The sequence below is a fragment of the Chelonia mydas genome, chromosome 3 (assembly GCF_015237465.2).
Source record: "Chelonia mydas isolate rCheMyd1 chromosome 3, rCheMyd1.pri.v2, whole genome shotgun sequence".
NCBI classification, from domain to species: domain Eukaryota; kingdom Metazoa; phylum Chordata; order Testudines; family Cheloniidae; genus Chelonia; species Chelonia mydas.
This window is the reverse complement of record NC_057851.1, coordinates 66236495-66259829: the sequence shown is the minus strand read 5'-3', so window position 1 is coordinate 66259829 and position 23335 is coordinate 66236495. Positions and strand designations below refer to the sequence as shown.

General features: G+C 42.2%; 1 protein-coding gene across 4 annotated transcripts in view; it reads right to left on the bottom strand.

Annotated features, from left to right (window-relative positions):
• PM20D2 (peptidase M20 domain containing 2) overlaps nt 1-22683 on the bottom strand; it is a 65892-nt gene extending 43209 nt beyond the window's left edge. For 2 of the 4 annotated variants that reach the window (XM_043542653.1, XM_027825479.3), the window contains exons 1-5: nt 21556-22234; nt 20741-20889; nt 15350-15492; nt 12738-12892; nt 2851-2986 (exon numbers count right to left, since the gene is read on the bottom strand). In XM_043542653.1, coding sequence (XP_043398588.1) covers nt 2851-2986; nt 12738-12892; nt 15350-15492; nt 20741-20889; nt 21556-22008 — 1036 coding nt within the window. In that variant the 5' untranslated portion in view covers nt 22009-22234. Of the gene's footprint in view, nt 1-2815; nt 2987-3649; nt 3757-11005; nt 11145-12737; nt 12893-15349; nt 15493-20740; nt 20890-21555 lie in introns of those variants that run through there. The other 2 variants (XM_037894460.2, XM_027825480.3) reach the window with 2 other exon arrangements.
• Between the last annotated feature and the right edge of the window lie 652 nt (nt 22684-23335).

Here is a 23335-nt window from a genome sequence, read left to right as displayed (position 1 = left end):
TTTGACCGGAAGGAAGGCATTACTAGTTCCTTCAGTCAATTCACCACTAAGTCTTAAAGACTACAACTTTCCTTTGTAAGGAGATAGATTCTCAAGTCTCTTTATTGGCAATCTTCATCTCATACATTGAGAACAGAAAGCATAAGGCTTTACGTGGAGCAAGTAGTCCACAATAGACAAAAGGGAAGCAGAACAGAAACATTGTTATCTCTTGCTCACACAATGAGCCTTTCCCACTTTAGTAGTGTGTGCTGAATAAACCCCAGTTTTGGCATAGCACATATCAGATGCATTTAAGGTCTGGTGGCACAGACTGTCAGACCATCTTCTTAGTCAACAGTTCAGAGACCTGGGGAGACAAAATGGAGGCTCCAGGAGTTCTATGCGCTAGTATTGCCTAGCTCAAATCAGATTGAGAATTTGAGCCTGTTTTATTTTTCTGATCATTAAAAGAATACATGGAATTGTCAGACATCCTAGTACTTTTTGCCCCAGCACATCAGAAGTGATCCATAAGAGATTTCCTATGCATCTCGACTTTGGAGCAGAACTATAGGCATCTTTCTTGCTGCTGCTGACAAAGGTAAATTGTAACCCATCTTCTGAAGATCATTTCACTACTGACTTAGAAAGAAATCTGTGATGAGCCTAAGATAGTCAGATGTTGAGACACCATCAACTCAAACCATGTGGTCAGACAACTTTTGCAAAGACTGGGTAATGTTAGATTTTTCCCTTCTTTTCACCATCTTGTGTTCCTCAATAGAAGAATACTATTTCTATCAGAAGTCTTCTGGTCACTGTGCATCCAAGCAACAGGCCTCTGCCACCAGCTAATCAGACTGCTGTCACACAAGTGGCTTGACCTTTCTAGTTGCTGCCTTGGTAGTCAAATTTGATTCAGGAAACATTAACTTTGGCTTGTGGTAGTCTCCATTGTGGAGATGCAGCCTTTGTGGCCACAATGCTGTGCCAACTTCAACAGAGAAGTGCACCAAGAGGTCCAACTACTAAAGGGGCAGAAGCGTGCCTTGAAGCGGATACTGAAACTTTGGTCAGATCACTGAGCATATAATGGAACCCAGAGTTATCATCTGCCTCTCTCACAAACATGAATGGAGGAGGGAAAATCCAAAGATTTCAAGAAGCTTCACTATGGAGTCCTAGCTTTTAACAGGGATATTTTTGAGAACTGCTGGCTCCCTCGCAACCTGCCTTGGTCTCTTATGTGGAGGCTCTGCTTCATTCTGACAAGTCGAAGTATGCCATCATCTCAAGTGTTGGGGCCTCTTGCACACGAAGCTGTTGGTCTTGAAGGAATAAAAAAGATCTTGTAGTGAAGCTACACAACAGGGTGTAAGGGGAATCAGGTCACGGCACTGAAAGTCATAATGGCACCAAGTCAAAGTCAGATCAGGTTCACACTTAGGGGTTTCTCCTTCACTCAAGGCTAGTTCTGTGCCAGATAAGCAGAGTATTGGAGTTTGCAATTTGAGGTACTTGAGTAATTCTTCAAAATGCTTAACCTCCTAGGGCAACACCTGCAAGCAGATTTGCACGTTTGACTTCTCTGATGTACAGACATTGCAGAAGCAACTGAGCAGTCTTCCTTCTCTGTCCATTGTGAGACCAGATATCCTAAAACAGTGTTTCCCAAACTTGGGAAGCTGCTTGTTCAGGGAAAGCCCCCGGCAGGCCAAGCCAGTTTGTTTATCTGTCATGTCTGCAGGTTTGTCCGATCGCGGCTCCCACTGGCTGTGGCTCGCCACTGCAGGCCAATGGTGGCTGTGGGAAGCGGCAAGGGATGTACCGGCCGCCGCTCCCTATAGTCCCCATTCGTCTGCGGCAGCGAACCGTGGCCAGTGGGCGCCGCAATCGGTCGAACCTGCGGATGTGGCAGGTAAACAAACCAGCCCGGCCCACCAGAGGCTTTCCCTGAACAAGCGGCATCCCAACTTTGGGAAACTCTGTCCTAAAAGAATATATCAAATCCACATTGAACCTTTAAGTCATTAAGCCTCTTACCTTAAAAGAAGCAGAGACCTTATAAATAGTGACAAACACTCGATACACAAAATAAAGGCCAGGCCATAGAGAAACTTGCGTTTCAAGGTCTCCAGAGGCCAGTTCCCTAGTCAGAATTCCTGGGTTTCTCCCAATCTGAATGAAGGCCAGGAGGAACACAGTAAAAGTTATCCAAAGCCATTAATGCCGGATGGGATGAAGAAAAGCTAGAGCAAGAGCAGCTATAGAGGGGCAGCTTTTGCAGGGGAGCTCCTTTGCTGACCATGGTCAAAGCTGGAAGATTCTGAAGGCAATTGTTAAGATCAGGAGGGGAGCGTGAATACCACTAGTGGGGAATTCATGCTCTTTCTTGCTACCATTGCCCTTATGGACCAAGAGAATTTAACAGCTTTGGGCATTCCATCTGTTTTGTGATGGAGAGCCAAGACTCAGCAGGGAGAATCTCCCCAGCATTTCCTCATTAAATTCTACACATTTTGGGTGTCAGTGATAGAAATGTTTTTTGGGAATTTTGGTCTAATTTAGAATTTTTAGAAAAAAACACTACTTTGATCTTTAGAACTTAGGGTTTCACCTACACAAACAAATTTGCAGTAATCAACATGAAAGTATGGGTTAATATAGTTGAAGAGTGTGATTTACTCATTTGCCTTCCTTACTGATGTAAGTTATCTTCACTTAATTTCCCTTCTTCCCCACATTTCCAATATAGGCAGTTAATAAGAAATCCTGATCAAGTTCTGACATTTTAAGTCAGCTAATAGTCAAAGCAAACTTTGAGAGATCTCACCTCAAAAATGAGATAAAAACAAGTTCCATGGTTACCTGATGGACCATTCAAAAAAGACTCATCTGAAAGGAATTTCATTCCAAGCTCCTTTCCATTCTCTATGTAAGTTTTCTCCAGGCTCTTGTTCTGAAGCACATTGTAGTAGTCATGCCTTCCACCTTTGATTTCCACCTCACCAAGAAAAGAGAATGGTTACATTTCCATACCAATACAAGGCTAAGTTTAACCAAAAATGTCATGTTTTTAAACAAATCAACATTTCATTTACATTTTATATCCTACGGATATTGAGAGCAAAGTTTAAGAGCGTCATTTTCTTTTCAAAAGGAGTGACCCTTTGATGGTCAGCATTTAGTCAATTACTGCCTGGCCAAAAACGAAGTTGGGGGAGTTCTGACAGTTTCACACTAGGAAGCCAGGTTCCAGGAGCAAGAATCCTGGTGGAAAGCATCTTTAGAAAACAGAAGTTATCAAGGCCTGGTCTATGCTATGTTAGCTCAACGTAAGGCGACTTATGTTGACCTATTTCTGTATGTGTCTATGCTCAAATTGGTCTTCAGCCAAAATAAGCACCCCATTACAACAGTAAAACCACCATGCTCCCCACCCCCAAAAAGTGATGCTACTGAGGTTGACACAGCACGAGTGTAGACATTGACTGAGCTGTGTCGACCCTGACACAATGCCCCATTCCCTGCATCCGTGACCTTTGTGGTCATAATGGTCAATTCCATTGCCCAAGGGTCACAGAGATTGGAAACCACACACTTCCTCAAAAATACCCCAGTTATTTTTGAAATGCCTCCTCCTAATTGGCCAGCATGGTGAGCACACCTAGCAGTTCTCCTTTGTTGGGCAGCTGCACACAACTGATCATGTTGGCTCCACGCAATAGACGTGCTCTTGTCTGCTCCAGACAAGAGATATTGGATCTCCTGGGCCTGTGGAAAGAGAAGAGACTGTGCAAGCACAGCTACAAAACAAACATCTAAGAAAAGACTGCATAGGGGATGCAGACAAAGGGGTGTGACAGGGATCAGCAGCAAGAAGTGAAGAAACTGTGCCAGGCAAACCACAGGATCAGAGAGGACAACGATTGATCTGGTGCTGAGTTGTACACCTGCTGGTTTTACAACGAGCTGTATGCCATCTCCGACAGATCCCACAGACCACCAGGGATACCCTGGAGAAGCCCAACAGAGGTCCACCAGCCAAAGCACAGACGAGCCAGATGAAGGGGAAGGGACCTTAGATAAACATACATTTTTCCTTACATTTAAATTTAAAGATGGCACCCAGCCCAACCCAAAGTCAATACCTATGTCTTGTTAGTTTATTCTTTTACTAATACAAGGAGAGACAGTGATACAGAGGTACAGTAACTCCTCACTTAACGTTGTAGTTATGTTCCTGAAAAATGCGACTTTAAGTGAAACGAAATTAAGCGAATCCAATTTCCCCATAAGAATTAATGTAAATGGGGGGGTTGTTAGGTTCCAGGGAATTTTTTTTTTTTTTTGCCAGACAAAAGGCATTATCTACATTTTAAAAAAGCAATTTAATACTACAATCATCATTGCTGAGCATGAAGCTTGGTTGAGGTGCTCCTCTTGCCGAACTTTCTGAACTCGAAAAAACACATCTAGAGATTATTGTTTTGCTCTGTTTTTTCCTTGGTAAATTTCTTTATAGCAAGTCATTAGATGACCAATTCCCCTAATCACTTTGGAGCTGTGTTCCCTGTCAGGATAGTCACTACTCAGGATTTTCAAGCCAGCTTCAATCATTTGCTGGGAAGTGCACCTGCCTTACCCTATACAGGCACAGCCCACTGGCACTAGAGATGAGGCAGGCAAGGAGGCTGAAGGGGGGGGGGGGGGGGGGGGAACAGCACGTAGGGAGGCTGCCAGCTGTGGAGAAAGCAGGCAGCCAAACAATGTAATAGTGGAGCATTGCACAACTTTAAATAAGCATGTTCCCTAATTGATCAGCAACGTAACAACGTTAACTGGGACGACTAAGTGAGGAGTTACTGTATAGCTGGTATCTGCTTTTCATTCCCTTGTATGCAGAGAGTCCATACAGAGCAGTTTGATTATGTACATAAGGACTGTCCCTTGTATCTTCCTGAGAGATCTGGATTAAAATTTTCATGAACATACGCCACAATCCTCACCCAAAGATTTCTAGGAACTGTAGCCTTATTTCTTCCCCTGCAGTACACTTTCCCATGCCACTCCACAATGAGTTTGGCTGCTACCATTGCAGTAAACAGGCTAGTGGCATATAGACCCAGGCAGCTTCACAACACCAGTAGCAGCTGTGCTCCTTTTCTACACACAGGAGTGAGATATCCACTAAAACCACCACTGCCTGGGGAAATATTCAGTGTCATTGCTCTCTACTCACACCTACGCAATAGGGGCTGCAGTGTTATTGTTCCTGAGGATTCCTTCCCCCTTCCCAGCAGGCTACACTTACCATGGCTAGGGTTGGAGAATGGGGCTGTGCAGAGTTGCTCCAAAGCTTAAGGGTCTATAAGGATGTCTTATTAAAAGTATTTAATGGGAAAAAAGGAAGGGAGTTTTGAAATGTATCTTTCCCTTTCTGTTAAGGTATATCCAATGATATAGTTGTTTTTAATCAGCAGCTGCTGCGGCATTGAAGTATGCCCCTTCCACACCCACAAAACACCCAATTCTAATGACAAAGAGAAAGAAAAGGACATGTTCAGTGAGATCCTGCAAGCCAGTGCTGCACCAGAGTGGGAACAAAGGACCTGGATGGGCAACATGGCAGATGGCACGGAGAAGGAAAGAGTGGACAGGAGAAAGACCCAGGACAAGGAGAGGCAAAATGGAGCAGGACACAATGGGTCTTTTCAGTCAGCAAATTCAGTTGTTACAGACCCTGGTTGCCAGACAAGTCAAAAAATCCCAGGCTCTCTGCCCTTTGCAGATGTTGGAGAACTTCATGGTAGCAGTTCCCTACATCCTCCAGCATATCACAGGTCGTTTACAGGCTACAGCCTTACCCTTACCACTTCATGCTGGGAGACAGCAAGGAAAACCCCAGCTTCACATATACCAACTGTGGTTCTCACAGGTCAGTGTATATGTAGCCACAACAGATTACATTTGTGCCCTGAAATAGACAAATATTTGCTGCTTTTCCAATTTTAAAATTCTGTTCCGTTTATTTATCTTAAAAGTTTGTATTGCATTGCCTGTTTCTGCACAGAGTGGCAGAAACAGTGCAGAAAAACAAACTATTTTTTTTAAATAAAATCATTTTTTCACAAACATCTCTGAATGCATATCAGTAATCAAAGAACCCAGTGCTTATAAATGTACAGCACCACAGAACTTATAGGTTCAGGAAACCACCCAGCCATATTAATAAAGGTAGAGCAAGCACTACATAATTCCTAACAGCACCCAAAGCTTCGGGCCCAGGCACAGAACGCTACTGTAACAGAGCATTAAAATGCTCTTGCAAAGCCTCCCTCAGCCATGTAGCTCCACACTGAGCTCTTGTAATGGCCCTTGTGTCTGGCTGTTCAAACTCAGCCACCTCAACCCTCCATTCTGGCAGCTTTTTCCCCTTTGCCCCACAGATGTCATGCAGGCCATAACAATATTTTTTTCACGGAGATCCAGTCTAGTGAGTAACAACCACCAACGTACCGTCATTGTACCAAAAGCACATTCAACTGGTTTCTGCACCTGCTTGGTGCTGTCCAAGTGGCCAGCGTACAGCTTCCGGAGCTCAGAGACCAAGGGGTAGGCTGGATCCCCCAGAATCACTTTTGGCATTTCAGTATCACCAATTGTAACCCACCACTTAGGAAAGAATGTTCCTGTTTGCACGTTTCCGAACAGTCCTGTGTTCTTAAATATGAATGTCATGCACTTTCCCTGACCAGCCCCCACTGATATCAATTAAACATCCACAGTGATCCAACAATGCTTGTATAAACGTAGCAAAGTAGACCTTCCTGCTGATGCACTGTGTGGGCAAGGATGTACGGTGCCAAAATAGGGATATGTACGCCATCTATCACCTCACTGCAGGTTGGGAACTCCACTGCAGCAAATCCATCCACTATGTCCTGCACATCGCCAAAAATCAAGTCCTCCATAGCAGGAGATGACTAATGGCTCTACACACTTGTATGACAATAGCCATGTGGACATAGTTAAAGTTAACTAAATTAAGTTAAGAAAATATCTGTTTTATGGTTTGTAGCTAGTATGGAAAAGGCCCCAATCAGGAAGCAGAAGGTCATGAGAACAAGTAATATTGCTTGCAGTGTGGGAAAGATGTATGGTCCAAAAAGTAAGTGAAAAGCTGCAATAATAAGACACAGGAAAATGGTCTTAAAAGAAACAAGCATAAATCTTCCCATGGTTCTACTGCTAAGCAAGGAGGACTGGGGAAGGAGATAAGAAAGGAAGGGCTTGGAGGAAGGAAAGTAAGATGGATGAACTGCTTCAAATTGGGTTTTTGATAAAGCTGAAATTAACTGTAGTCTCTGAAGAGAGATAAATTAGAAACGTTCTTTGGGAGACCCTTCCTGACCATTCTGGAGCACACCAGAATGCACGGTCATCCCTCCTCTGGCCTATTCGTAAGTATATTGATCATATGCTTATGAATATTGTTACTGTATTAGGTGTAGTGACTGCTTATTTTTAGGCAGTTACACATTTAAAGCAATTGTATAAATAGCTATTTGGTCTTTGGATTTAATAAAGGAATTATGGTTAAATTTGTGTCTGGTGGTTTCAGACACTACAATTAAGAATTTCAAATATTAATAATTCCAACAAACCCCGACCATTGATTTTTCCAGCTCCAAAATAATTTCCCACTAAACAGTAGCAATCTAGCATAGCAAGTTCCAGAATGCTATTGCCACTTGCTTCTCCACTGTCCATGCAGATCTCATTCTGCTATGTCTGTGAGGGAGAGGAGTTAATTTAAGTTAAGCGCTAAGGGATGTAAACTGGCCATCAACAAGTTTAGCCTTGAAATTAGACAAAAGTTTCTAACCATGAGAGGAGTCAAGTTCTGGAACAGCTTTCCAAAGGGGAAAGGGGAGCAAAATACCTAACTGGCTTCAAGACTGAGTTTGGTAAATTTATGGAGAAGATGGTATAATGAGACTGCCTACAATGGCATGTAGCTGATCTGCAACTGCTGGCAGCAAATATTTCCAATGGCTGGTGATGGGACACTAGATGGGGAAGGCTCTGAGTTACTGTGGAGAATTCCTTCCCAGGTGTCTGGCTGATGGGTCTTGTGTACACGCTCAGGGTGCAACTCAGGTTCTCAACCAAGGTACACGTACCCCTGGAGGTACACAGAGGTCTTCCAGAGAGTACGCCACTCATCTAGATCAGTGTTTCTCAACCTGGGGATTGCAACCCCCAGGGGGGTCGTGTGACAAGTTTAGGGGGAAATCGCATGTGCAGGGCTAGCATTAGAAGGTGGCAAGCAAGGCAACTGCCTGGGGCCCCAAGCCACAGGGGATCCTGCAAAGCTAAGTTACATGCTTCAGCCCTGGGCAGGGGGACTCAGACTTCAGACAAGACTCCCAAGTGAAAAACAGGCTCAAGTATCACACTGAAATCTAAGTACAATACAGTAGAATCTCAGTTATGAACTGTCCGGTCAACCACACCCCTCATTTAGAGCCAGAAGTACGCAATCAGGCAGCAGCAGAGGAAAAAAAATAAAGCAAAATACAGTACAGTACTGTGTTAAATGTAAAACTACTTAAAAAAAAATATAAAGGGGAAGTTTAAAAAAAGATTTGACATGGTAAGGAAATTCTGTTTGTTTCATTTAAATTAAGACTGTTAAAAGCAGCGTTTTTCTTCTGCATAGCAAAGTTTCAAAGCTATATTAAGTCAATGTTCAGCTGTAAACTTTTGAAAGAACCACCATAACCTTTTGTTGAGTTACAAACATTTCCGAGTTAACCTCCATTCCTGAGGGGTTCGTAACTGAGGTTCTACTGTATTTATATTCCAATCAATTTTTATAATTATATGGCAAAAATAAGAAAGCGAGCAATTTCAGTAATAGTATGCAGTGAAACTTTTGTATTTTTAGGTCTGATTTTGTAAGCAAGTAGTTTAAGTGAGGTGAAACTTGGGGTATGCAAGACAAATCAGGGGTACATCAGTCTGGAAAGGCCGAGAACCACTGCACTAAGATGAGTGATCTGCATTTCTGTTCCTGCTAAAATGCCTGAAACAGAACAGATAATACAAACCACTTCCCCAACAGTTTAGATGATGATTTTCAAAAATGAATTTGCAAGCAAGATCAACATCAGGTATCTGCTGCATTGAGCCTTGTGTAAAATTGTGGTTACTGTTTGCAAGAGGTGTTGCTGCTCAAAAAAGCAGAGGAGTTTGATTGCAACATTCCATTCCATACATTTCAGTTTGAGTGAAAGGCACAGCACAAACACCTGCTTCTTGGCTGTGACTTGTCACCTATGGGCTGGCCTTGGTGGTTTGCCATAGCTCAGAAGCAGGAGTGCCACATGCTTTCAGGCTGTCCTAAACTGCAGGCTATAAAATGCAGCAGTCACTTTGCAGGCTTTACATATGCAGATTCTGTTGTGTGCTGTCATCCCTTCCTGTCATCACCTGCTCCCCAGCCCTGCCATTTCAGAGGATGATTCCAAATCATTATGTCTGTGGATTTCTTAGCTTTTTCCTGCTTCAAGGTGATTCCCATCTTGTATTCAAATGTCAGCCCCCAGGGTCTGAGATGAACAGGTGATCCTGTCCTTTATCCAGCTTCATGGAAGCCAATACTTTTGTATCTAACTCCTGGAGGAGTTTTTTTTTTTTTTTTTTTTTTTAAGTACACTGTCCTTCAGGGAGTCCCCTCAACTCACACAGAAGAGGCAGGGCTAGTGTGTGTACTGCGACATTTCAAGATGAAAGGTTGTGGATCCAGCCATCAGCCTCCTTGCTGCATATCTTACTCGCAACAGCTTCATGTCAGTTATCCCACATAAAAGCAGATGGGTGCCCCTGAATCAACTTTGCTGAAGTTTGTCCATTTAATGGTACCTTTTCATAGGCCAAGTCATTCCTTTTGGGTTAAGCTTCTAGCCCAAATGTGGACAAAACACAATGTGCTTTAAAATGCTGTCAGGGACCAAATTCTGCCCTTTGTTAAACCCACATGAATTCCTGAAGGGTTTGTCTGGGTGTAGTTGCAAGCAGATGAAGCATGCGGTGATGATTTCACTCAAACCTCGGTCTGCAAAAGTCAGATATGAGGATATAATAGCAATTCTATTGTATTCAGGTTCTTCTGCCACACCCAATACCAAGCGCATACTTTATGGGCAAGAAGCTGGGCAAATAGACAGCATTTGTCAGACATCCACTGCTTTACACTGACATACAAATCAGAGCAGAGCAGTTGGTTTTTAAGCTAAGACATGATTTGGAAGTTAATAGTTTGCAGCTGTTGACCACCTGTGTTTCCTGAGCTTTTGAATCAGAAGCATCTGTACATATCAAAACAGCAGGGAGGGCGTTACCAAAATGGAAACAGTCTTTGGCTAGCAAGATTGAGAACCATTATCCCAAGGGACACTAGACAGCCTGGGCAATCTGTGGTCCACGAACCCCTCAGGGTCCACAGACTACATTTAAGATTTCCAAAGGGGTCTACACCTCCATTCAACTCTATTTTTTAGCAGTTCACAAACGAAAAAGGTTGAGATAGAACCACTGATCTAACTGATCGCCATACTTAGAGTCTGGAAGGAATTTTCCACCAGGTCAGATTGACAGAGACCCTGGCAGGTTTTCACCTTCCTCTGCAGCACTTGCAGGATTAAACTAGTGTAAATGGGGGATTCTCTGTAACTTGAAGTCTTTAAATCATGATTTGAGAACTTCAGTAGCTCAGCCAGAGGTTAGGAGTCAATTACAGGGGTGGGTGGGTGGGTGAGGTTCTGTGGCCTACAATGTGCAAGGGGTCAGGCTATGATTATGATGGTCCCTTCTGACCTTAAAGTTTATGGTCTGAGTTGGACGGCTAGGGTGAGCTCAGCACACAGTTGCAGGAATGTTGCCTTTCACGTCTGAACATTCTGCAACCACTGTCCATAGTCTCAAACCTGCATTACAATACAATCCCACCACTCACTGCTTGTTTCTTGGGTCCAACAATGGTGCTCCACTGTCTGCAGCTGCTTCCTGATCACCACCAAGTTGTTTTTCACTTTGTCTCTGAGCAAACTGTTCTCAAAGAAGTCATATCCCCTGTTGCAGTACTTCCAGTGGGTCTGCAAATACAGGAGAATCATGTATCCTGTATCTGAATGTTCACAAGAGCAGCACAGATCTCTGTGTGCTCCACACTTCTGTCTGAGATGGCAGACACTAAGAAGTGCCGAGCAAATTTGTGGCACACTTTTTTTTAAGGCGCAAAAATTATGGGAAATGGATGACACTATGAGATGGAGAAAGTTGCATACTGGGAACTTGACCCCTAACTCCCAGAGATCTCTGTGCAACTAATTTCTACCCCACAACACACTGAGAAAGTTTCCCAAAAGGCATTGCACTGAACTGCAGCATACTGGGATATCAATCTTCACTTTTCATCAATACAAGCAAGCCTGCCGAGTACACACAGCACGGACACAAGCAAACAAATAAGTATATCACTTGAGCAGGTACAAAGGTTTAGCAACTATACATTTTCTGTCGACCAAAGTTTGTAGTGTAGACATGGCCTAAATAGGCTTGTTTCCTCTTTATAATATTGCCTCAACAGATCCCCCATTGTAAGTACAGTAGAACTTCAGAGTTACAAACACCAGTTATAAACTGACCAGTCAACTACACGCCTCATCTGGAACCAGAAATACACAATCAGGCAGAGCTGTGTTAAATGTAAACTACTAAAAAATTAAAGGGAAAGCAGAATTTTTCTTCTGCATAGTAAAGTTTCAAAGCTGTATTAAGTCAATGTTCAGTTGTAACTTGAGAGAGCCATAACGTTTTGTTCAGTTATGAACATTTCAGAGTTATAAACGCCTCAGGATTGGAGGTTGTTCATAACTGAGGTTCTACTGTAACTAGCAAGCTGAGCTGCAAGTCATTAGATAGATCACTAAAGACTCAATCTGTTTGATTTCTCCCATGCCTAATTCTGTCCAGATAATAACAGCCCTTTTTAACATCCACAGTAGGCAATCTAGCTTCACCCAGAACCCATGTGGTTTGGAAAAAAGACACAGGCAAGAAAGCCAGAGAAATGACTTTGGTCAGAGTATACACTGAGGCCTTGCCGATTTACCTGCATTATAAACTAGCCTTATTGAAATTCTTCTCTAACTGGAGCAAAGGCCAGTAGGGGAAGCAATTTTCATTAAGAGCCTTCCATGAATTTTAACTTGGTCCTCACTAACTCGCTCACCATGTATTGAGGCTACAAATTAGTTAGCCCCTTTACAACACACACACGTTTCTGTCACAGCAATATGGCAGACAGCCACTAGCTATACTTTAAACTACAGTCTCAGAAGTTAGAGATAAATTGCAAGATGTCCTGACTTGGTCAAGACCCATACAATTTTTTTTTAAAACCTGAGTGAACTATTGGGAACACTTTTACTTATGGCATAAGACTGGGGAAAGCTTCAGTTGAAAAATCTAGAATATTTAGAGTTGTAGCAACTAAATATTTCTCCTCACCAACAAAATCTTTTTCAGCACATAGTAGAGTAGCAGATTAGTACTTAGAGATCTAAATTTTAGGTTGCTTTAAAAAAGGTAAGGGTGATACAAACCATATAAATGAAGACTTAGGCTCCCATTTTGGCCTAACTTCAAAATGATAAAAATAAGTGAATCAGCTCTAGAATTCTTACTTTGCATTCTGTAGCCACAGCTGCTGCTTTGAAGCAATTTTCAGCTCTCTCTGTCAGAATGGCAAGGTCCTTCAGTGAAGGGGCACGCAAGTAAAACTCTAGTTCAGTGTAAGAAGGGATGATATTAGGTTTCACGCCACCATTTTTTATTATGCCTACAGAAGAGAAGAGCCCAATTATTGAATGTTGCAAAGGATCAAGCAATCTTACTTACTCTGCCTTATGAAGCTCCTCATTTACAGCTGCACACAAAACAAAAGTATTAGAAATAAGGCATCAGCTGAGCACTAAGTACTGAGAATAACCATTTAAAAAACTTTGAATTTGGACTCTATTTCCCCTTGCAGTCTGCGCAATAGAAAGGAGTATCATGTGTACAAGGTGGGTGAGGCAATATCTTTTATTGGACCAACTTCAGCTGAAAAGAGAGAGAAGCTTTCACAACATATCATGTATACAGACTTCTTAGGTTGGTATCACTGCATTCTTTTGGAGACAACTCAGTTATTCACCTTGAGTTCATGCACACACACAAAAAAGGCAAAAGTAGCTTTACAGTTCTCCCCTGCTATTCACCGCAAACATTCTAAACTACGAAACAATCTTGACAATGCTGGGACAACAAGAGAAATTAAATGAATGAATACGTGACAGAAGTTCACAGATCAAAATGTAAGCACTTAGTTTAAATATAGCCAAGTACTTCTCCAGAGTTTAAGTTACAAAAGCATACGTCTTGATTTTCACATTCCTCATGGTTACAGCCATACTGGTAGTGTTAAGTTAAACTTTTTAAAAATAGTATCCTTACCTATTTTACAAAGACCACCTTGGATTCAAAAGCTCTAGGGGTTTTTGAAAGTTTACTTTATCATTTATGCCATGTGTTGCTATTTTGCTTTGCTAGTTTGGACAATGAAGAAAAGATCAGTTGGCTTCTCGTCAACTTCAGGTTCTCCTGTTTTAGCACACTGACAAGTTTAAATTAGTCATTGCAAAGTAATTGGCATTTGCTGCAACAAAGAAAGCAAACTCGCTAGTATCCTCATTGACTCTGGCCATTCTTTGGAAACATCTCCATTGATTTTAAATTTTGTAAAATCTTATTTTCTTACAAAAGCCTAATTTGAGCCAAGTTTGAACAGAAAATGTTCCTTCAAACAAATGGATACCAGTCCATCATGTCCAAATATGGGGACGGAAAAAGCCAGCTAATGAATAAAGTTATTTCTTGTTATATGTTCTACACAACTTACTCAGCAACACATTCGATTTCTTCTCTCCACAACAGCTAACTATCTTTTGTTATCATAACTTCAGTGGGAAGAGACCTGTTGCTAGTGTTCCCATACCATACCTGCCAGTTAATATAGCTGGCATGATTAAGACTCCAACCAAAGCTAAGAAATCACCTTATGTTAGTACACTTGAATTCAAGGGCCGTTCAAAATATTGTGAGCACTACCAATTGCTTACTGTAACTGGCACCTGGCAGGGTAGGGCTATCAAGAGGCAAATGTGAACAAGATCCTGTAGTCTCAATACACAGAAATACTGATTCAGAATGCAAAAGTCCTGAAAGATATGGCAACCAAATGCTACATAAGCTAAAGTAGAAGAGGAGAGCACTGCACCCAATGGTGGCAGAGGCTTTGAGATAAGAATAATGGATGGATGCCAGCAAAAGTTATTTTGCTCAAACAAGGAATTGGCAAGTGGGCAGTCAAGCAGATTTGTGCAATGCACACACTACAATATGTACTTTTCCAAAGAAAGAAAGCACAGGAGAAAACTGTTTAAAGATGGGCTGTAACACATTAACAAAACTGGAAAGAGTCAAAGAACAAAATACTGATTTTCCTAGTACTTTTGGCAAGCTAGCAACATTTGGGGAAGAAAAATAAGCCTGCCTGGAATCCTAGCCTTACTCTTCCCCCCCACCAAAAAAGTTAATCTTTCAAAATATTGCTGAAGGGAGGTCTCAAGATATACTTCAGTTTGACATTAATCAGAGGCCTAAAATATATATTTTAATACTAGAGGATAGCTTAGGACATTCATTTTACAAGTTCAGGTTCCTTGGAAGGCTATTAGCTGTTGCCTCAACTAAGTGACAAGATCCTTAAACCTTTATCAAGGGAAGCTTTTATTGCTCATGTCACATCTTGTTCCAGCTGGTCAAGTTTCCCTAAAAATGTTGTTTCCAGTTTACAAAGCAGTTGTATGGCTATAATCATACCAATACAGCATCTTCACCATTAGTGTCTTGATTCTTAGACAAGTTTGGCAGTTATGAAGTGCTACATTCGGTTTGTGTAAATATTAAATCTATATTAATATACTAAGTGTCTCATTTGTGTAAATGTAGAGGAAGAATGCTTATGACTTTAGACCATACTGCCCTCCTATTGGTCTGCATTCAACAGTTTATACTAAATGTTGATGGTAGCACAGAAGTTCCCTTAGAAAGGTATTTGGATGAAAAATGTAATTATTTCAAATTACTTTTCCAGTTAAATGTAACAATGCAATATTTAGGATTTTTTTCAGTCAGTATCCAAACAGCCAGAAGTCTTACTTGGTGGACATAAGATTGAATGAAGCTCTCTCACCATGAACTCTCCAGGTTGGTTTCATTTGCTGTCTTAAAACTGACAGATTGTTGTATGCAAGAACAGCAGCGTCTAATGCATTTATTCCTTCCCAAGGATAAGCAGCAGCATGAGAAGCTTTTCCATAGTATTTCACAGTCACACTAGGAAATAAAAGCCATGACTTATTTGTTTTTTGTCCACTTTTAAAAACTAAAATCAAAGTCCCTTTGGATTCACCCAACAATGATTAAAATTTTATATCAATGTTTTTGAAGCATACGATTAAGCTGTGATTTACCAGGCCCTAAACTGTTGGGAAGCTAAACACCTTTAACCACCACCACATAGATCCTGAAAGAGATTTAGAAATTAAGTTTGTCCTTTCCCTCCCCAAACTCTACCAACACTCCAAAGTTGAAAACAAAATAGAAAAATGCACTATATACATTTTAAAAGGTTAAGAACAGATTTGTAGTAAAAATAGCTATATCCTGCTATATAAATTATTGCCATCCACTTCTTGCCAGCAAGAGTCCTACTATGCACCTAACCATTTAATAATAGAAGCCAGGGTATGGGCTAGCATAAAGCCTCTTTTACCTCCTCCTCAGAAATTGGTAGTGTCTCTAGGGCAGAGGTAAGATGAGCCAGAGCAGAAAATAGATGTGAAGTAGGATGAAACTACATAGAAAAAATGGTTAAAAGGAAGTCCATTGCAATTTTTTGTGCTTCCCCTCTCCTATATGTGATTTATAAGAATATGCAGTTAGCGGAAGATGATAGATGCTTGAAATTCAGATAAGTAGATTAAAGTTGTCTACACACCGTTAAGGCAGATTTCAACAGGATTAACATGTCTACACTGCAATCAAAAGGTGTGATTGTACCTTTAATCTAGATAGCATAACTAAAAATAGCAGGGAAGCCACTGCAGCTACATCACCACTACTATTTTTAGCCATTCTAGCTAGAGTAAAGCTAGCACAGGTATGCCTACTTGAGCTGCAATCACACCAACTGCAGTGTAGACATATCCAAAGAGGTCCAGGTGCTGGTTGCCAACATGGACAGCAATTAGATGCATTGTACAAATAGCATAATTTACTCTGAAGTTCCTTATTGACAATATCAAATCTATACCTTTAAGTTCTTGCCTATTTTTCCTTAGCAAGAACTCATCATGTTTTGAAAACAAACTCCTTAAGGCTACTGAGGCTTTAAATTAAATGTATTCCCAGAGCAAAAAAAACACAACCCTCTGTAAATTAAAGAAAAACCATGAAAATTAGACATTCAGGAAATTCAGAGTAAGGGTTATGATAAAGAAAACACTTGTCCATGGGATAGAATTTGTAAAGCGACTGAACTGTTAGCAGCCTATTTCCCTTTTACATCTATTTTCATTCAAATCTTGATGTTTGAAGTCTTATATTTGGAGAAGATACTACTTGCAGATGAAACACTGAACACATGCACCATTAAACATGTGCACCAGATTATTGTTTTTTATAATTTGCACCACATGCAAGGTATGGCACTATGATGCTTTGCTAATACCGCTTTGTTCTTTGTGTGTGCTTCATAGAGCTCCATTATCTAGGCCTAAGAGGTTTATAATAAAAAGACAAGTTCACTGTTTAATGACACTTGTCAATTGGTGGCACATAAAATAATCTTCAGCATGCGCTGAATGTATAGTCACAAAGACGACTAAAATCAATATAACCACTGTATACTTCAGAGTACGGTATTCTAATGATCACTAACGAAATATGTTTTATTGACGAGTAAGGCACCAGTTTCTGGTTTGGCAATATAGAAGGTCATAGATAAGGCATTCAAATTACCTTAACTTTGCCCTTTAGTGATCAGATTATCACTAAGCAGCAAAATTCATTTGGGTGCATCAACTGCAGCCTTTCATACTTGCAAATGTTTAGGATTATTATAAATTTAATCTTAACGGATTTGTTTTAATACAATGTTCAAGAAAGCAAATCTGAAACTTGGAGCAAGAATCTATGGAACCTGGTACAGAATGGAAGCCTGTTGAAGTAATGGACAGAAAGATTACTTGAAGTCAGTTATAGGATACATCTGGCCCAGGTGCTTATGACCTAAACCTCTTACCCAAGGGCACAGATTCTGGAGAGCTTACTGACCTCTTCCTAGCCACATAAATATGGCAAGTAGTAAGTTCCTAGATTTTCCATTATCCAGTCATCCCCCACTGCAGTGGAACTTTATTGCCTTAGAGAAGTGAAAGTTTGGCTCAGGTACCAGGGAAAGGATATTGACAGTTTTCCCTATAGATATTGTTGGCACCAGCTTGAGAATAATTGAAGGAATGTACAGGGAATAGAGCTACAAGATTAGTGGTGGAGGGAAAAAGGGGCAGAGAAGATACCAGGAGTGGGTTAAGAACTCTGGCTGTCAGCCAATAGCTGGTATTAGGCAAGAAACAACAGTTCATGGGGTAGTTTGAGAAGGGGGTTGCATACCCACAAACAGGAAGAGGAGAGGTTTGTTTTGGTTTTTTTGTATTTTTAAACTAAAGCTGATGTCCTCACCAGTCATGTATGTCCCAAATCCGCTGGAGCCAGAACACCCCATTCTGAGGTTTCGAGTTAACAAAAAAACCAAAAACCAAAAAACAACCTACAAACACCTTCTTGAGTATTCCCTCCCCCCCCAACTCAGTAATGGAGTATGAACTAAATCTCACCAAGATTTTTGGATGTACATCATTGAAGTTTCCAGGACAATCCATTTGAAATAAGACATGGCAAAGACACAAAACAGTCTTTAAGGAGGTGATTATCAGATACTTTTTTCTTTCATCTCAGAAAACAGCTTGTATAAATTCAGTGTAAGGAAAAAATTATAACTTGTGGCCAGAAGACATTAGCCGAAATGTAAGTTAGCTTTGAAGATCCTTGGGGCTAGTGATGGCAGAAAAGAAGCCTCAAATATGGAGGTGAATGCACCTCTAGTGTCTTAAAATAAAACCTGCACTGTTACAAGCCCCAAACATACATCCCATCTTCCTCCCTCCCGCCTGACTCCAATTCCTCAAATTATACCCTAGCCTTTAGAAGTGCAGAAGCCTAGCACAAAAGTTATTCAGTTCAAATGATTGGGTAGTTTTTGCAAGGCTGTAAAACTGTGCAACCTGAACTTCAAAATGAAGCCAATCCATACCATAAGCATTCTGGGGCAAAAGAGACCATTTAGTTTAACAACCTATCAGCTTCCTAAAGAGCCTTTTAACAAATATTTATTCAGTTATTCAAACTTATTGACAGCCTTTCATCCAAGGCAAACATTAAGCCTCAATAATCCTATCACCGTTTTCCAAATACATGAACTGAAGTGAGTGAGCATAGATGTGACTTTTGCAATGGATAGCTCGGAATAGAGCCCAGATCTATTGACTGTCTACCCTATGCAGGCACCACTAGTTCAAAGATCCCAAAACTGGTCCACAGGACGACTTAGTGATGGTAAACAGGGAGCACGCCATGTTTCACGGTGCTTGCTCTCTTCCTGGTTTCTACCCAATGGAAAAGTGGAAGGGGAGAGGAAGTTAAGAGCAAAAAGTAGTGTGCACAGTTTTTCAAAGTAAAAGCACATATCACTCTAAAGGCAACAATATAGACTTTCCCAACATTACTTTTCCATGCAGATTCTGTTGTTGCCACAGGAATGTAATACAACCTTGCCTAGAAGATGAGATTTTTCACAAGAATCTGACAAAATGATCCACGCTGTGACAGTTTGAGAACTCCCCCTCCCCCCAGCACTAGACAGTTCACTTCAGAACAGAGAACCAGATCCTTTTTGTTCAACAATACAAAACTAAGAATGAGGTGATTAAGGAGGAGGCAAGTGGACAGGAATTGGAAGTCTATTAAATGAAAATCTGTCAAAAGAAACCATAAGATTTATAAGTTATACATTTACATTAATGAAGTTTTAGGTATAGGAAGCAGTTAACATTTGCAGAAACATACTACTGACTACGGTCTAGGATCAAATAAGCCTTAAATGTTTGTAGAGGAAATAAAAAGTTTGAGAAAATACAGACTGCAAAATCTTGGGCACAGGCTACTCTATTTTACTTCGGGAGGATGGGTCCTTGAGATGAAAAGGGCAGGTTGCAATCAGTCCCAGAGACACAGATGAAGGAGGAAAAAACCTCAGAGACCAAAGACTAGTTAAATCTTCTGCTTGAGAGAGAAAACAATGTCTTTTCAGAGATACTAACCTAGAGGCAGGCACTGCCAAGTTAATGTGAATTTGAAATCACACACTTTCATTACTTTGTTATGAAACCTGTGCACTCATATAGGATGTAAGTAAATTTACTTGTGAAGAGGACAGATTATTTCTGGTGAATTACATAACTTTTATTTAAGCAAATCTTCAAGATTAATTTGAAGCAGAAGTGGGACAAACTGGTTGGCCACCAACAGGGTAAATGGAGAAAAAACAATTTTTACAGCTTGCTCTTGAATCCTTGGATAGTACCTGTATATAAAGCCATGAAACATGGGTTCTTCAAGAAAAAAGCATTTCACACTCTTGAAATTAGTGGCAATGTTGTTTTATATCAACTAGCTTTCATTCTGCTTTAGAATAGAGAGCAAAGTCATCTCCAATTCAAGAGTCTGAACATTTCCCCCCTTCCAATTAAGGCTAACAGTGGTTTAGTTTGAACACTATTGTATCTATCATTGTGGATGGAAACAATCATACTTTGGAAAATATTTACTTTTTAATTTTACTTAATTAACTTTAGAAGGCTTTAAGATGCATGAAAATGTTTGTTTTGGGATATTTTAAAAGAATCAGTCCAAGGGAGAATAAAGAATTTCAGGAAATTGAAAAATATACAGCTTGCACAAAAAGACTGCATCTTTGAGCAATAAAATACAGCAAGTGTCTGAGAAAGACAATTCAGGAGTAGAATTTTGTGGGACCAACATGGACAAATATTTTCCCAGAAAGCATAATATGCTATATAATAATGCATTATTTCTAACTCTGAATTTCTGAATTGCAGAGTCAGGATTTGTGTTGGCTTCCTTAACTAAGCATGACATATCTAAGTTCTATCAATTAAATGAAATACCACTTGCTACCCTGACTAGATACTAACTCTAAAATTCTTGTAACAAAAAACATAACAGATGCAGGCCTGAACATTACATTTTAGGAGAATACAAGAACTGGGTTTCAGTGCTCAGTACCGAGTACATCACCTTTCTCATGACTACATATTATATATGAGGAATACCAGTGATTACCAGACTCCAAGTTTAACCACTTTAAAAGCAGGTCTCCCTTTGCTGAAAAGGTTCCAATGTACAGAAAGCAAAAAAAAAGTCTTTCAAACACCTTACTTACTCATGCTCAGCCACATCAGGAAAATAAGCAGCATCGTCTTGTGCTGGATGGGCCATAAAAACAACATCCAGATCATCAAAAGCACCAGCTTCTATAAGATCTATTTTTCCGCCTCCACCTTCTTCTGCAGGAGTCCCCAGCACCGTGATCTAGAAGAGAAGGTTAGGGGTCAGCAAAATTTTCAACAACCTGATTTTGTTGTACACAGTGGTGCTGTACATGCTGGCCCCAGGATGTTATAGAGACAAGGTGGATGAGGTAATATCTTTTATTAGACCAACTTCTGTTGGTGAGAGAGACAAAATTTCATGTTTACACAGACCAGTGGAGGGGGCCTGTAACATCCCTACCCTGTAACCTGGGGTGTTTTGCAATGCCCTGTGGCTGTAGCCTCCAACCCTGACGGCTCACAAACAGCCACACCTTGCAGTATAACAAAGACTGGTGAGAACCAGGGTGTCAGTGGCAGGCTGCAGTTATATACACACACTTTAAGAAGAGCTCCCCGTGTCTCCCTCGCCCACAAGAAGCCAGTCCAATAAAAGACCTTACCTCGGCCACCTTGTCTCTCTAAACACACCTGACTGGCAGAAAAATAAACCCCACAGGGATGGGCGAGGGAATTACTGAGCAGATGTGCTGGAGACCAAGGCTTCTTGGTGCCTTTGATGGCCAGGAAGAGCGAGCTAAGGCTGGGAAATGAGAGGCTGTATCGGGCAGCAACGGGATGGGGACCAAATTGGGCCAGCTCCCCTCATTCCCTGGGCAGGTTCCTCCTGGAGCGACGGATCGCCCATCTCCCCGCCGGCTCTCACCTTCACTGCGGCGGGGGGCGGCTGGGGCAGACTTTCCAGGGCGCCCTTCACGCCCAGGGCCGCAGCGGCCCCCACCTCGGCGATGAGGTTGTGGCCGCAGGCGTGTCCGATCCCGGGCAGCGCATCGTACTCGCACAGGAAGCCCAAGTGCAGCGGCCGCGGGGCCGGGGCGGCGGAGCCCCACTCGGCCCGGAAGGCCGTGTCCAGCTTGTAGTGCGGCTGCACGGCCCAGGCGGCCCCCGGCAGCTCGGCGCAGGCGAAGAAGCGGGTCATGGCGCCGTGCGCCTGGTGCTCTTCGTAGGCCAGCTCGGGGCGGCTCCAGATCTCCCGGCTCAGGGCGCCCAGCCGCCCGGCGCTCAGCTCGATGCACTCCGCCGCCCGCTGCTTCAGCTTCCCCAGCGCTGCCGGGGACAGGGCGGCGGGGCCGCTCCGCGCCGGCTCCTGCGGCCCCATGGCGCCGCCGCGAGGGGTGGGCGGCTCGGAAACGGCCGCCGCGAGCCCGGCCGGAGTCTGCCCTACCCGGAGCGTTACCGGCCGCGCGCTCCACGCCAGCGGCTCTCTCTGAGCGCAACTGCCCGCGCCGCCTCGCAAATATCTCCCCTTCAGCCCGCGGAGCTTGCTGGGAAACGTACCTCTCCCTCCCCCGAGGGAGCGCCTGACACTTCGCGGCTGGATTTCAAAAGTGACGGGAGGAGGGGCCTGTAGTGACTGTATAGCCTGAGTGACAGGTGCACGGTCCGATCCCACATCGAGGAGAGGCAGAGGGCGGGGCTTCCCCCACAGCTTTCTATCTCCGACCCCAATACCCAATACCTGTGCTGTGGGGTACTGAAGGGGGGTGGGAGGGGAAGCTGCGGCACCTAAGGGTGGGTGATGGATTTCTCTCCCCGATGCCGTGGCCTCAGCTCCTTGGCCTAAGATGGTCAGTGGGAATTACTGAGTCTGGGGAGGTTCTGGGACCTGGGTTCCAGGGGCGTCAGACTGCATGGTCCCAATGGTCCAGGCTGTCCATTCGTCCGGATTTAAACCCCGGGTTCTGCTAGTCCAACCTTTGTCCCCTGGCTGGTACAGAGATACCACTGGACGTGGTTTTGTCTGCTATGACGGGGACCTCATAATGCAGACTCCACCCCCGCCAGCGTGACCTCTCACACACCACGTATATAACAACCTTGTACTTACCTGGAGACTCTTATCATATCCCCCTCTTGGTCTTACCTTCTTTATGCTAAGTTCCTAATTCTTTCAACCTTTCCTTAAAAATCATGTTTTCTAAACCTCTTATTCCTTATGACCTTTCCTTATAAATCATATTTTCTAAACCTCTTATTACTGTTGCCTTCTGTGATCTTATGTGTGTAATATAATAGCTCATTGAAAGGTGACAGGGCCAGAAAGAGTTAATTAACTCACAGACTGACCTGACCCATGGCTGAACTTTAGAGACTGGTTAGGAAGATATGTAAATGAATAGAGCTTTGAAATGCAAGCCTGTATTGTTAGAGATAGAAGAGTAGATGTTTGCTCGGGTCTTGTGATGTAAGCAAACAAGTCTTGTCTATGGCTATAGCTTTGATTCAAAGATCAAAAAAGGAATATTAACATTTAGGAAGATACTTGAGTGAAATAGTATTATTGTCTATGTCTCTTTAAAGGTTGTGGTAACCTGTGTCTGAACTGTTTAATGGATAAATTATCCTGTGCTAATTGCCATGATGTTTGGAAGAAGGAAAGTTAAGCCTATTGTTTTCTCAGGCCAAAAGGCTGCAAGGAAATGTAT